General features: G+C 43.5%; 1 protein-coding gene across 1 annotated transcript in view; it reads right to left on the reverse strand.

Moving 5' to 3' along the window:
• Nucleotides 1-2,026: 2,026 nt before the first annotated feature.
• The window catches only part of ccdc88b (coiled-coil domain containing 88B), a 36,845-nt gene continuing 23,243 nt past the window's right edge, over nucleotides 2,027-15,628 (reverse strand). The window contains exons 22-28 of the mRNA XM_068740510.1: nucleotides 15,311-15,588; nucleotides 14,763-14,906; nucleotides 12,242-12,428; nucleotides 8,451-8,596; nucleotides 5,326-5,433; nucleotides 4,287-4,438; nucleotides 2,027-2,656 (exon numbers count right to left, since the gene is read on the reverse strand). Coding sequence (XP_068596611.1) covers nucleotides 2,304-2,656; nucleotides 4,287-4,438; nucleotides 5,326-5,433; nucleotides 8,451-8,596; nucleotides 12,242-12,428; nucleotides 14,763-14,906; nucleotides 15,311-15,588 — 1,368 coding nt within the window. The 3' untranslated portion in view covers nucleotides 2,027-2,303. The remainder of the gene's footprint in view (nucleotides 2,657-4,286; nucleotides 4,439-5,325; nucleotides 5,434-8,450; nucleotides 8,597-12,241; nucleotides 12,429-14,762; nucleotides 14,907-15,310; nucleotides 15,589-15,628) is intronic.

The following is a 15,628-nucleotide window of genomic DNA, read 5'->3' on the forward strand; positions in this document are numbered from 1 at the left end:
CAAAGAATTATCATTTATGCATTTGTTTTTTTGGACACATACAGCCAAGCGCAGGGGTCCCCAAACTACGGCCCGCGGGCCGGATCCGGCCCATTTCCACATTTGGCCTGACCCCCTGAACAATACCAGAGACCCAAAATAGAATTTGCTTATTTTCCTTTCCATACAACACGAGTAGCCTCCCTTTTATTTGGGACAATTTTAATGATGGTCACATACGGCCAGAAAGTTAATGTTCCGGTGCTCTGTAATATCAACTTATTACATAGTAATTACTTTGTAATAACAGGGCAAGTTTCCTCACCTCCACGGTGGCATAGTTGGCAGCACTGTAGAGGGGGGCAAAATGGCCCTGGTATCGAATCCCACTACGGGAATGAGATGGAGCAGGGGCAACAGGGTAGGCCCAGGGCACACCTGAGCGGAGTGGAGTGGACCAGTGGTCCAGTTCACTCCGCCCAGGTAAGGCCCTGGGCCTACCCTGCCGCCCCTGCTCCACCCCCACTCCCACAGCTGGATGCGAACCCAGTTCCTCTGGCAGTAGACCGGTAACCCTACCGACTACGCCACCGTATAGGTGAGGAAGCTTGAGGTATTCTCAGACCACAGCGTGTTGTTGTGTTGTTCTGTGTTGCTATGTTGTCGTGTCGTTATGTTGTGCTTTTTCCTTTTGTGTTATGTGGAGTGGGCGTGTCTCCGACCAGGTGACGTCGTACTGGATTCAAAACCGGTGCCTCTGGTCTAAAGTCAACAATGCTACTGTCTATTTATCCTAACGCCTGATAGGGTAGCCTCTAGGTGGTGTAGTGGGTAGTGCACTTGACTCCCTGCTAGAAGATCCTGGGTTCGAAACCAAGGCGTGCAGCGTTCGGGTTTTTTACAAGAATTTGAGGTTTGGTCCTCTGCAGCTGTATTGGATCAGCTTATCGATCCAGTCGTTCTTCGCCTCTGCACTTCGTGATAATGCTGGAGAAAGACTGAGTTTGGGTGTGAGAGGCATTGCGTGTGTGACACTCGATTCATGTCACTGTGTGCAGTTGTGATGGTGAGATGAAGCCTAAACTACAGCCTGCCTCCGCATTCGGCCCCTAAATGTTTAGGCACCCCTGCCATCATCACACTTTTCCTACAAACTGGCCCCGGCCCTCCATCAGAGAAGGGAAAAGTGATGTGGCCCTCACAGGAAAAAGTTTGGGGACCCCAGGCCAAGCGTCTACATTTCACGGGTCGCCACAGCAAGTAATCGCAACTCGCACTGCAGGCTAGTTTTTACAGCACACAACTGGGTTCCACACTTTCACCGCTTTATTATGAGTACCTGGCATCGAATGCATCTTCCTTTTCACTTTTTCCGGTGTCATCGGTTTGTATTCTTTTTTAGACACTTAGTGAACTAACCTCAAGAGGAGGTGGCTATCAGGAATACAGGATTCTTTTGTTCAACCTACAAAGGTTTTATAGAAAAACTCTCCGAGTTGATGAACAAAATAATATGAGATGATCTGCAGTTAGAGCGATCCGACAATGTGAATGTAAGAAGAGAGCCTCTGGTTGGATGGAACGATCCATCCTTGTTAGTCAGAAGAGTCTGTGGGACGGGTTCCTAACCAGTGCCTCTGGCAGCACCTGGGCTCAGTGGATCCAGATTACAAATCTAGACCTTGTTGCACATTCGCTCCTTTAGTCTCCCGACACACACACACACACACACACACGCAGCAGCTGTCGTTTATCCTGGGTTATCTCTTTTGCGCACAGCTCTCCCTAATGTTGTGATCTTTTATGCATAAATTGCTGTTGGTTTTATTGGGTAATTTATTTTTGTTTAACCCTGTAGAGCCTGCGCACAGCTCATTTGTTCATGGCCCCAGAGTCATCTTGTGACACTGTCTAATAAACCTTTATTACATTTCATCACTTTTGGGGCTCCTCACTAGGGAGTTGGTTCATTCCTCTCAGTTCAGCTTCAGACGGAATGAATTAGTCCTTTGCAATGAATGAAGAATGTCATACTCACGAACAAAACATATATATAAATGTATATTTTTTAATTAAGTCGATTGATACTTTCTTGGCGCATTGCATTGTTGTCACCTGAGGGTTGATTGTCTAATTATAAGCACGATAGATTTATCATAAATAATGTCATCTATATTTTGAGCGTGCCGAGACCGTGCACAAAGCTGAGCACGCAGCGAGTTAGAAACGACAGTCTTTCCATCTGAACACATTGATGATCACTATTTCATCTCTTTGCTATTTTCCGTGCTTTCTGAAAGTAAACACACAAAGAAACATCTTCCTCATTCCACTTTCTCCTCCTCGCCCCTGCCTTGAGCCTCCGTAAGGCTCTCCTGATTGGCCAGTGGTGCTTCTGCTGCCCTTGGTGCACTTGCCTCGCCTTTCCCTCCCTCCCACGGGACAGCGGAGGTGTTGTGGTTGGAGCGCAGCCGCAGGCGGGCCACTGGTTTGTGGTCACCTGGACTGAAGGATTGAGAAACCCCTTTTGCCAACCCAATCCCCCAACCGTGACGGGATCCGAGCTTACGGCGGCCCCCTGAGCCGGAGCGCCTCATTGAGTTCACGGGAGCTGAGATGTCCGGTTCAGCGTTTCTCGTGGGAGACGGAGAGACTGGAGCGCTGCGGGGGTCTGGATCTGTATGAAATTAATTAAAGATGGTTATTATTTACATTTCATGTGCATACAAAATGCATTGTAATATTTATAATCAGTAAATTATTGAATAATCAGGATAGAAATCTGAGAATGCTGATACAAATCTGTATGTAGAATCTGTGTTTGACGCATCAAAGTGATAAACAGTCACATTGTGAGTTTAAAAAGCTTAAATAGTCATGAACGGTTTCAAAGCAATGTGAAAAAATAGCACAACCAGTAACATTCTCATCTCCAGCCGCTTTATCCAGATAGTTTTACGCTGGAGCCAATCCCAGCTGATTACTAGCAGAGGCCAGGCACACCCTGGACAAGTCACCAGTTTATCGCAGGGCTACACATTTTATAGATCTACATAGACCATTAGGGGTCCTAATGGTTTGGACCCCTTCTTTTGAGGGATGCACCGCTGTGGCGACCCCGTGATGAACAGCAGGGCTGCAGCTACGTATTGATGCGGCCCGCGCAGACACACCGGGGGCAGGCTCTGAGCCTATAAGCCGCTAGCTCAGCTACAACAAAGAGATGGAGCGTCTAGCAGAAGCTGATCATGGCGGCTTGGCTCTGACTACCAGTTCCTGGAACGCATCTACGTCCCTGACACAAGCTTGTTCCATGCTGTCGTGTAAGGCATGTCTCATTAATCTGTGCACTTTAAATGTACATTAGCAAATACAGCCTGCTATACGTGCACAGACCTCTATTATTATTACACTACTCTACAGTAATGTCTGCATTAAATTGTATTTATCATTAACATATTTTGAATGCAGCCCTTTTCATAATTCAATTAAATAGTAATTAACTTTGCATTCATGGCATAAACATAAATATTGTTTAATGCATGTCTGATCAACAAGTGTGCAAGAGAATGAAATAATGCCACACACTGCAAGCAGTTACACAAAATGGCTGCTACAAGACAAAAGCCCCCAATCATCTAATTAATTTAGAGTAGTTACACTGGAGTATGAATTATGTTATTGTTATATGTATTGGCTACACTCATCTTTATCGTATTGGATTAAAAACTGGACTCATTTTCTGCTCCATCCTCTCAGTGTATGTTTGGGTCCCTCTTTAGGATTTGTCCTCTTGGTGAGGAGGCTATAGAGCTGCCAGTTTTTGTCCTGACACATTTTAGCAAAGCTGGGATTTAGGTGGAATAATAGAAAAACACAATGACGGGGAAAAAAATTAATTAAATCGGGACACTAACAGTGGGTCAAAGAAAGAGAGAGAGAGAGAATACCCCCCCTAAATGCTGGCTGTGGCTTAAATACTGGCTTTTCAGATGTCTGCAGGGACGTTTTCTCCTATCGCAGCCAGTAAATTCATTCACCAGTCAATGTGCATGAAAAACAGAATGAAGCCTGGCAAATCTTTTCCTTTCAATATGTGTGTAGCAGCGAAAGCCCACCTCAGACGGCGTTCATGCTGCACAGAGAGATCTCAGGAGAAGAAAGTGGCATCAACGCTGACCACACTTGGTAGTCATGAGATGATTTGTATGCATGCCAGTAGCCTCGCTTGATGGCTTGAGAATGTGAGCGTGTCTTTGTGAAAACCAATTGGCTGTTTGTGTGTGTGTGTGGGGGGGGGGTCTCACCAGAGTGAGTTGTGTGCGTGTCTGGTGTAAATTCAGCACCGTCGGCCAGGTTTTCCACACTGCCCGCGGCGGTGAAGAGGGCACGTCCCTGTCTTCCTCCTCCTCGGTGTTTGATTAGCTTCTTCATTCTATCTGCAATCCAGTTAGATTTCCTCGGAGGACAGAGAGGACAGAGACCGTTTACAAATAGGCATGAGCTGGAAGACGCGTGATATGCAGGAAGAAGAAGAATCTAATTCAGGATCATGCCAAACGTGAGAACGGCTGCATCTTGTTCGCAAAAATTAATTTTGTTTGTTTCCTGACATGAAAATTCACAAAGAAGGTGCTAACTGTCAGGTTTTTTTTATGAGAAATGAAGCACATTTTGACACATCAATGGTAACAATTTGGCAATGTTATAATTAAAATGTCATTACCATATTAATTTGCAACACTTGGGGGGGCAAAATGCACAGTGTGAAATCCCGTGAACAATTCCTTCACAACAATATTCATAATTTAAATATAATTTCAGTACGAAATGCCTGACAAAGCAGGTGCATTTCCTCCAAGGGAAATAATCCGCTCTGTTGAAGTGGTAACAAGTTACGGACTGGTGGCTGCACCTCCACAACAAAACATCTTTATTTTATCTTCTTGTCCTGGACTGGATTGGATTAGCAATATAGTGACCTTTAAAATGTACCATCCTGAAACCAGAGTTTTTAGAGGAAGAGAAAACTCAATGAAGGGAACATTATTTGAAGTGATGATAAAACTATATATCAAGACAGGAAGCAAAAAAGCAGGTGTTAACTCCCTCGTAATACAGAAAGCAAGTCATCATCCACTTGGGCAGGTGCTGACCACGCTCGCTACGATGAAAGATTATATACAATTGAGACTTTTCATTGCTTTTTATTGCACTGTGAGCTCAAATCCTTTGCGACTTTGAATTGTTTTTATGTATGAACCATGCTGCATAAACACGTCTAACTTTACCCTATCTAATAAATCATTGCCTCTGTGCATGTGTATTTTTATTAATATACAATACTTGGCCTTGCTGCCTGGAGATTGCACGCTGGGCTCGAGAACTCTGTACTGATCCATGATCTTTTCCACCAGCTTCTGCTTCTCCCTGCGGAGCTCGTTCAGCTTCTCCCTGAGGGAAATCAGAGGAGCCATCAGAACAAAACTGCTAAGATGAAGATGAAGAAAATGAACGTACCGGGAGACGTGCTTTATTCATTTCATGCATTTATCATCCTTGCAAGGTGTGCATGTGGCGTGGCTCGTCTTGTACGAACCAGCTGCTCGTAAACCAGCCCGCTGCGCTGTTTGAAATGGATTATTTTTCAACCCGGCCGATCAGAAAAGATGCCGCATGAGGAGTTTTAATGCACATGAGCAGAGGGTTGTGTGTGGAGAAACGGCAATGCCGAGCTGAATGAAACCGGAAGCGCAGCTGAAGTCCGTATGAGCCGCCTGATGATCGCTCACACACAGCTGGGAGCTGAAAGGTTTGGGAAGGTTACTAGAAATGAGCAACAGTCATTTTCAAGGCTCGTGTCATTTTGTTTTTGTCATGCCCGCTGCTCTGGGGAAATCGTGTTAGCTGATGGGCACACAGTCAGTCTGCCACTAAAACACAGGAACAGCTCACATCTGTTTGAAAGAATCCTAAATTAAATTGAAAGTTCTGCACGCAACACTTTGAAATATCACACAGTAAATTAAGGAGATTTTTTTTTTGTTCATTTCTGTTTTGTTTCATTTTTTTCTTATTGTTATTCTGCTTTTTTCATCTCATGGTCAACTAGGTTTAGCGTGTTAGCATGTTAATATAAGCATTGAGCTCTAAGCCTCAAGGATGTTAACAGCTATAGTTATAATGGAGGCTTTAAAAGTTGTAATGGAGGCTTTAAAAAAAAAAAAGCCTCACTCACCAGAAATCACAGTCATAAAGGGGTCTGATATGAACTATCATGCAAAATGTCTTCTGGATCTGATCCAGAATGAGGTCAGAAAAAAATATTTAATTTTAACATTGAAAACCCATTTATGGATTAAAAAAATCTGTTAAAAATACACATCAACTCTGATTCACTTTCACTTTTCATGGTTGGTGTATAAAGAACAATTTAGAACCTTGTCGGGGTTTGTCAGGGTTTGTCGTATTTTTGCGTGATGAATTCCCCCCAGAATTAGTTTGGAAGTGCAGAGTGGCTGCATCATTCGATCAGCATCCCTCACAACAAAAGGGGTTTGTGAATCAAATTATCTAAACTTCTTCAGGGAAAATAAAGAGATGAGAGGACGGAAGCCCAGATGTCTGCGTAGTGTGTGGAGTCTGGCTGAAGCAAGTACGATTATGCTAAAACTGATCCAGACTGGACATGTGATGTCAGCATTTTCACATTATTATCCCGTTCCCAACTTTACCTTCATGAGATTGTGTTCATTTTGCCACTGAATGACAAACAATCCTCGTTTGGATTCATGCGCTGGTGTTATTGTGGACTAATGCTATAATGCCATTCTGTGGTTAACCACATCCCAGTTACCCTGGTTCAGGAGAGACGCCCTCTTCCTGCTCAAACAGCCTGAGCTGCAGGAATAAACGACGTCAGTATGAGTGAGCTGCTCTAAAAAGCTTGGATTGTTAACCTTAATGCTTCATCAGAAGACTCAGAGAAAAGGTCTGATCAGGGAACACAAAACCTTTTTGTACTCAGCGGTGCTTCTTGGAGCCCTGCTGTGCTTATCCTTTCATCATTTTGTTCCTTACAATGACAATTTTTTTCTGAATACTAATTCATGTCTTTAAAAAGGCTTCAATAATATTCACGTTTTGCACCAATAACTCAAAGTGTCTAGAGGTCTGCCCCCCCAGCGCGCTTCAGAAATCCTCGCCATTAACCTTGATGTTAAAGTTGTTTCTCTTATCCTTCATGTTGTTACCCTCGCCGAAGCGGAGGCGAGGGTATTGCAATTGGGTGCGTTTGTCTGTATGTTTGTTTGTCTGTTTGTCTGTCCGAGCGCCTAACGCAAAAACTAGTAACCCAATCGACTTGATTGGGATTTTTACACAAGCAAGGTTCTGTCCGTGGCTCGGTCCTCCCCGAGAATGGCGTTGATCCGGATCTGGATCCAGATTCTATTATTATTTTTACATCTGGAATTGTGCCTGTGCTGTAAACTGCCACTTTAAGAGGGAGGGACACGAATGGCATGATGGGAAAAAGAGTCCAGAAGGAGTCTTGTAGTACGTTCCGGAGCAGCAAGCTAGAGCAGGTTTGGCCCCTCTGATCCGGAAGCCCCGTTTACTGTCTCACAAGATCGAATAGTCTTTTGGAGGCGAGGGTCTGCAATCTCTGATTGTCGTTTTCTAATTGTTTTTAACAACCATATGTACACATAAACAACGAGCGCACCCCAGGAGTCTTAAATAGTAAGGGAGGCCGCTCAAGATGTAAAAACAGCAATGACATCTTATCACCTTAACATTTTATTGGGTGCACTTGGCAAATCGCTGTTAATTTCTGCAGCAGACAAATGAAAGCATTAGTATTCCTTTGAAACCATGTCTCTGGCCGTCTGATTGATCCAGAGCTAATATTTACTCTTTTTATTGCTCCTTTGGCTTTTCAGCAGCTAAATCTTCGGCTTCGCTCAGCGTCGTCTCTGTCACTCGGTGCCGGTGAGCTCGCACACACACATCTTTAACAGGGTATTGCTGGAAACCGAAAATGATGACGATGACTTGAAGACCCTCAATCGCTCTGTATCGTTCAGAGAAGTGGCAGTCATGTGCGAGATCACATGACATGTGGTCGCTCCTCCCCCAGTGAGATCGTCGTTCTGGTGCTGAAATGTGAGTTCATCTAAACTTTTGTAGAGTTGTAGTTTGCCCTTCAGCAGAATAGCCAAAATCCCATATTTTGGAACCACCCTTGTTTTTAATTGTATTCTGGGTTGATCTTCTTTCATTTTGACAATGGAGTTTTTGGTTTGCCATACACACATAAGTTAAATTGAACAAACTCCAATCAGCTGTTTTGTTCTGTCGTCATCTCAGGGTTACTCTCAAAGTTTCAGCTTCTGAAACAGATCCCTTGTGTGTGTGTGTGTGTGTGTGTGTGTGTGTGTGTGTGTGTGCGCGTGTGAATATACACTCACTGATACTCCCTCTGCTGTGAGTAGTGCTGGTCGCGGGACTCCAGGCTCTGCTCTAGTAAGGTCCGGTTCTCCTTCAAGAGACTCTGGTTCTGTTCCGTTAAATGCCGGTTCTCCTCCTCCATGTTCCCCTTCAGCTGGGTCAGCAGCTGCACAAGAAGCACACTTGTTTTCGTCGTGCTCATCTCATTACCAAATTAGCCGTTAAAGTTGCGTCAAGTAGAGTCATGTCACATGACCCAAGGTTACAAACAAAATATTTGCCTTCAGGTTCTTTACGATCTACAAACCTTATGCCTCCATATCAGACACAGTACAAGGATTTCTATTTTGGCTTGGTAAGCGTAATTTTAATCCGGTCCCTTCTGCTGACATAAACTAATGATGTTTGCCTGCCTTTTACTGTTTCACCCTACGGTATCACTGTGGAAGGTGACAAGTGTAGTTGGTCCATTATCACAACATCAATATTGAGATATAATATTTGCTCAAGTCATGGCAGAAATGAAAAATTGTCCGTCATATTTTGTGCCGTGGATTGTGTAGAGTCGGCCGTTGCATCCAGCCATTGAGAGCACGTACAGCTTAATTATGTTTAAGGAAATCCCGTCTTGTTTGTTGATCGCGTTGGATCATTAGGGTTTCAAACCGAGTGGCTGAGCGACACCACTGAGGGTGGGCTGGGTTGACTTTTGTTATGAGGGCGAGTGGAGCTGTCATTTCATAAGCATGTCTGAATAGAAATGGTCTAAATGCATTTATGGTAATAGGGGGGGGGGGGTGTTTTGATCGGGAATGCATTTCCAGCTATGAAATTAAGCGACTGCTTCTAACATCTCTCTCTGATGCACACCTTCTGCACAGGTGGAAACCAGCACGATTATTAAAACCCCATTTTAAAATGATGAGGGTATTTGTCTCTCTTTGTCTGAACTGCAGCTTCAATGCAATTAAGGAGCTAAATTTTAATGTGGTGCTTCAGACAAAGGAGTAGAATATGGTGTTACACAAAACAAATGCTACAGTTCAGTGTATGAAGCTCCTATAAGATCATAAAGTCGTTTTTACATTGAGCAAAGTCATCTCCAGTGTTATTCTTCACCTTTCAATAAATACACCGGTGAATAATAAAAACTGTAGAGAACACAAAAGCCTCAGTTTGTGTGGTTTTAGTTTTTACTTATTTATCCGGGTCTTACAGGATTGGCGTTTTGGTGTCTCTGGCCATGTCTGGGATTTCACTGGTAGATCTCTGTGTTGAATAAAGTCAGCCGGACTTGTAGGGAATGTTCCGCGTTCTCACAACTGAAGCCTCTTGGATGAGAGAAGAAATGTATTCGCGCTTTTCCGACAAGTCCAGTTCACTTTATTCGACACTGAGATCCACCGTGACCTGGATGATAGAATCTTCACTGGTGTTTTGTTCAACACCCGCAGGATCGCACGGCAGCTGAAATGATGAAATGAAGTCTAAACTGAGAAAGATGTTTTTCGCACATGGCACAGCAGCCATAGGTCAGCTGGTAATAACAGAGTCCAGGCTTATAATAAATAACCCCTCCAGCACGAACGCCAACAGAGGTGCCAGGACATTGCTGTTTAATGTCTGCATGAAAACTTCATCCTCGCCCACCCCATGATTAGCTCCACTGGAACAAACATCCTCAAAAAAACAAGGCCTTGAGGATTTGAAGCTAAAGTAACTTACAATCGTGTACATTTCTTACATTTATTCTGATATAAATTGCCGAGTGTGCTGACCACTGTTAAAACTGTTGTGTATGTTACAGTTTAACTGGGGAAAGAAAGATAGGCTAGAATTAAAATGCACGTCATGAGTAACGGCCTCGATTTTTACTTTCCAATTATTTTCCCCTTCTTAGCCAAAGAGCCTGTCCAATCTGGCCCCATCATAGCGTCGCTGCAGCCAAAGGTTAATTGTGAGAGCACGCCGGCTCCAGCTGCACTTTTGATCTCGTCCTTTCCATTTTCCCTCCACACAAAACAGTCTAATGGAAAGACTGAGCATCTGATTGAAATATCAGCAATATCGCATTTTGATTAAGCTGGTTCTTGATTTTTAGCAGCGTTTTGAATTAGCAGACATTTTAAATGTAATGGATGAAGGAACGAAAAATACAAAAAGAAATGTTGCACGCTGTGAGAAATGGTGTATTACCCATTAGCATTAATCTGCTACTACTTTGACATTTAAAAGAATGGCTCCATAGCTTGGAAAGTGAGTTCATTTATTTTCTTGCCAAGAGTTAAATGAGAAAATCAATGCCATTCTCATCTCTGAATGGTTAATATGAAGCTACTCAAAGTTAATGTTTTGCAATTAGTTAAGCAAAATGACAGAGCGGAGGGGAAACTGCTAAACTGCTTCTATCTCTATGTAACAACCCTCCTGCCAACACCTGATTATACAATGCATTGCCTTTGTTTAATGTGGGCAAAAACTCAAATGTGTTTTGCGCTAAACTATTTCTGGCAGGTTGCGGTAACTTCCTGGAATCTCTTTTGGTTGACAGCCAACTACTCTGAGTTTAAAAAATAAAAATAATAAAAATAAAAGTCCGACACATAAATCACTTGTAAAACTGCACAAATATGATAAATGTGTTAATTAGTGAATTTAAAAGGTGTTGGTTAGAGAATTGTTACATTCAGAGAGACAAAATCTGTTTCACCTTCTGTCCAGCCCATCAGATGTTAAATTAGTCTGGCTCCAGCTTCACTATACAGACATATGGCAATAAAAATTGTGCAACATCATGGCGTAAAAGGCTTTAAAGGATCAGATAATTGTGTTAACAAGCAGCTGAACAAAACGGCACAAGGTAAAATCTGCTGCTTAACTTCTTAAACTCTGTACTGGAAGCAACGTTCCACTTGCTGCGGGCACATTTTGTTAAAATATTTAATGCATGTTTGACAGCACCGCATGGAAGACTTAAGCTGTTCTGAAGGCAAATATTCTCATACAGTTCATTCAGTTTCTGTGTAGACCGAGAGACATGGGACCTTCAAGGGCTTTAAAAACACCTTATTTAAAAAAAAATAATAATAATACTTTTCTGTGTTTTAAAATGAGAAAGAATCAAAGATCAGGTCTGCCGGCTTGCTGCAGGCTGTTCTGGAGTTTTGGACCCCCCATCTGACACCCCATTAAAAACATGTGGACTTGTTATGACTGTAAATTGAGCAGGATGACATCAGTTCTAGCCCTGGAGGAGAGTTAATGCTGTAATGAATGCTACTGGATAGGATGAAGAAGTTGGTTCAGTAGTTTGCGTAATTGAGGGTCTGCGCTGTCTGACACCGCATCCTTCCACCAAGTAGCTTTTCTCTCATTTTGCTGACAAACCAACCAACCAATGGATACGGATGGATGGAAACATAACCTCCTAAGTGGACTTGATTAGCACAGCGGTGCATTCTTTTAATCCCTTGATTGCATTTTTGATATGTCAAGCTTAAGTTGGCTTTAAATCAAGTGTTGGAAATCGGCCATGTACTGTTGGCCACTAATGATATGATAGTTGCTGCTCCCTGACCACAGCTATGGAAAATGCTCTCTTCAAGTCAAGAAGTAATAAATTTGGTTTAATTGCCCAATAATACCTTACATCAATTTTGTATTTTTATCTCTGCATGTACTCTAATGTATCTCCATTGTAAAGAACTAAATTCCATTGTTTTGCATGTCAATACATGATTCTCTGGGGACTGCAATACAAAAAAACACAACCATGTATTTGCATGTGTGAGTACGTGTGTCTGGTTAATACCTGGTACTGACTGGTGAGGCGAGCGCTGCTGAGGTCCAGGCTCTGATTGGTTTCCCTCAGGGCACTGAGTTCCCCCTCCAGTCGCATCCGTTCCAGCTGGGTGGCGCTCAGCTCCCCCCTCAGAACAGAGCCCTGAGCGAGCAGCTCCGCCTGCATCGCCAGCCACTCCGTCTGCTGGGCCCGCAGCCTGCGACGGCGACATGCAAGGGCTATGTTTGTCACTGCCGCTGTGAGGTGGCCTGTATAGCGTGACTGTAAATATCGTTGTTTGGTTAGTCCGCTCTCACTGAAACTCAGCAACCTCCCACAGAACGACTGGTTTCAAAGCCGGATGTGAACCCACAGGAAGAGCTGCCATTTTCTCAAACTAAATGGTTAAAGGAAGTTGTGCAGGGTCAGTCAGGTCTGTTTAGTTTTGTAATGAGAACTGTAATAAGATTAAACTCTTAATGAGCGCTGTGAGCATCAGTTGGTAATATTCAGTAATAAACTTCGGGCATTTTATGTTCCCAGTGTGGATTCAAAGTGTTCTGAATTAAAGCATTTTTTTTTTACAAGTTCAAAATGAAACTGTTTTTATTATGATCCATAAGAAACCAATAGAGACAACAGAGTTTCCCTGTATCTAAGCTACTTTCCTGAACTCTGGCTATTTACACAACAGAACTCCAGAGCAGGGTGAGCTGGGGCAAAACGGTATATAGTGCAGTTACTAAATGTAGGCCGCTGTAGCACAACCACGACAAACGGGTCTAAGGAGAAAGCAGTAGCTCCTTAAGCCATGGCGCGATCCCAACCCTAAACCTCAATATGTAACAGTATAACAGAAATGCAGAGAGAAAGACGGCACAAAAGGAGGCCATCCCTCTGCACACGTCACCAGAAGGCAGCATTCTCCATGCAGGATTTTTCTATCAGTTATGTATCCTGTACTGAAAAAGGAGATGCTTCCCACATGCAGCGACAAAGACGAGGTCCCACATCCCCACTCTCGGCATCCATTTATAAAAATGTGATTATAGCAGTGTGAGACATTTTGCAGAGAGCGGGTGATGGATGGGAGGCTGGTGGTCCCACGTAAGGTCTGGAGCGCTGCAGACTGACTGAGGGCTTGCATAGCAGAGTAGAAAGCCACTCACTCATTTTCCACACATTCTCTGAAGATCACCACCGACGACAGCCTCACTCATCCATTCTCCCTTCACGTGTGTTTATGCAGCCATCTGCCCTGTTCTCAAGCATGATGGGCAGGAACAATATCGGAGTGCTGTGGGCGGAGTTATCAAAGGCTGCCGCCATTGCTTTCGGCATAGTAATTGTGCAAGCTGGTGCAAAGGCTGTTGTGTTGTTGTTTGACTTGGGAGATTTGACAATTTTTGCTAAGTGGAAAATGTGACTAGGATAGGAATTCGCTAATAGAGCCGATGTGTTCACAATCAATGGGTGTCCTGTCCGATTGGCCACGGGCGTAAGTTGTGAGTAAATAATAAAAAGGAAGCACACCCCTTTCTAGTGGTCAAGTCATTGAGGGTAGTTGTGATGTGTACACACGCACAGGCTTTCTGTAGCTATGGTGAGGTTTAGCTTTTTGTGATATTGTGTACATTTGGTCTCACAGTGTAGTTTTCCAAGTGTCCAAAATAACTTTTCAACACCCACACCCTGCCATCATCATCTGATGTGGACTGAGCGAGGATAGATTTCCCAGAATGCCGTCTAGATCATCATAACAAGGAAGACCTTTTTTGCGGGTGCACCACTTTTTCTGATGACATCACACACCTTTACATGCTGCTGTTGCAGTTTCTTTACATTCAGTTAGTCTCTCTCTCTCGCTCTCTCTCTCTCGTAAAATATATTTCAGCATTTTTGGGTTTTGCCCAGCTCACTTTTTATTTCTGTCAGATCACTATTTTGGCTGGCAGTATCTTAGACCTAGAGGACTTGGCTTGGGTACCGGAGGGTGGCCAGTGAGCAAGAACAGCGCAGACCTGGTTCTTCTTCTTCATCATCATCTATTTAATACCTCTGCCCTCATGTTAGTGTGGCTTATTTTTAATTTAATTTAATTTAATACATGAATCTGAGATTTATCATATCGTGTGTAGAAATTGTATACGCTTTTTGAATAGTATTTTAGTTGGGTACTTTATATTATTTGTGTTTAACTGCAATGTTAAATGCTAAATATTGTTGCAACCTCTTGGAATACGTTGACCTTTTTGTTCCCTTTACCGAGTTGTCTGACTACAGATATCGGAGCGGTAGCAAGAGAACAAGCCAACGGGGGGGGGGGGGGGGGGGGGCTGATGAGTTATTTTCAGCCCCCTGATCTAAGTACAGTCATCAGAGTGACACAAAGTCTTACATCCTGAACATAAAATATAATTTATGAATTCCCATTTACATTTACTGACTTTCATGTACCTGTGATTCATAAGGAGTCTTTAAATGTATTACTGCCTACGTTCAAAGCGATGATCAGATCTCATGAACGTGACGCTGGTATCGTATTTGTTACCTCTCATTGTCTTCTTTCAGTTTCTCCAGCTTTCTTTCTCTCTCCAGCGTCCTTTGAGACTCTGCCTCCATTTTCCCTTTCTCCATCTTCATCTCCCTCTCTCTCTCCTCCAGCTGGGCTTTACCATCCAGGAGCTCCTTGTACCTTGAGAAATCAAACACATCATACAACCCAATATAATAGATATGTATATATATGACATGAATCTACCATTTTTGTTCCTTTAACACAGAATCATGCAGTAGCCGTCATCTGCACGTTTGGGTTTCTCTAGATCGCTTTTTCAACCATTTTGCCTGCCATTGGAGATGCAGTCAGGTCTGCATTATACAACAAATGATGAATGAATTCACATCTCTGCCTCGGGTTGTTGGGCGTACTTAATCCAAGGCAAACAGACAATGTCTAGCTGATTGCAACAGAACCTACGACAATAATAGCCCCTGGAAAAGCAGAGAGATTGACTTGTCTATTTCCACCTGAATATGTATTACATTAGAATCTTAGATAAATACACACTTTTGTTAACGTGGTTAGTGCGTTTTCACCTGGCCTCCAGCTCCCTATGCTGGACCTCCAGGCTGCGGTTGCTGCTTCTCAGCTGAGAGTGTTTGTCCAGCAGCTCCTCCAGTTCCACCTCCTGCCGCTGCTGCAGCAACACCATCCGCTCGTGGTCTCTCCTCAGAGCCTCCATCCTGGCCACTGAATCCTCTCGTTCCCGTGCCCATACCTTGGACTCGGCCTCCTGAGCAGCCAATCGTGCCTCACTCTCACTGCAGCGTGCCTGCACTGCTGCATGCTGGGAGTTCAGGGATGCTTGCTCGACCTGTGTGTGTGTGTGTTTTAATCAACGTTGTCACTGTCGT

This window comes from Brachionichthys hirsutus, chromosome 6, assembly GCF_040956055.1.
Source record: "Brachionichthys hirsutus isolate HB-005 chromosome 6, CSIRO-AGI_Bhir_v1, whole genome shotgun sequence".
Classification (NCBI taxonomy): Eukaryota; Metazoa; Chordata; class Actinopteri; order Lophiiformes; family Brachionichthyidae; genus Brachionichthys; species Brachionichthys hirsutus.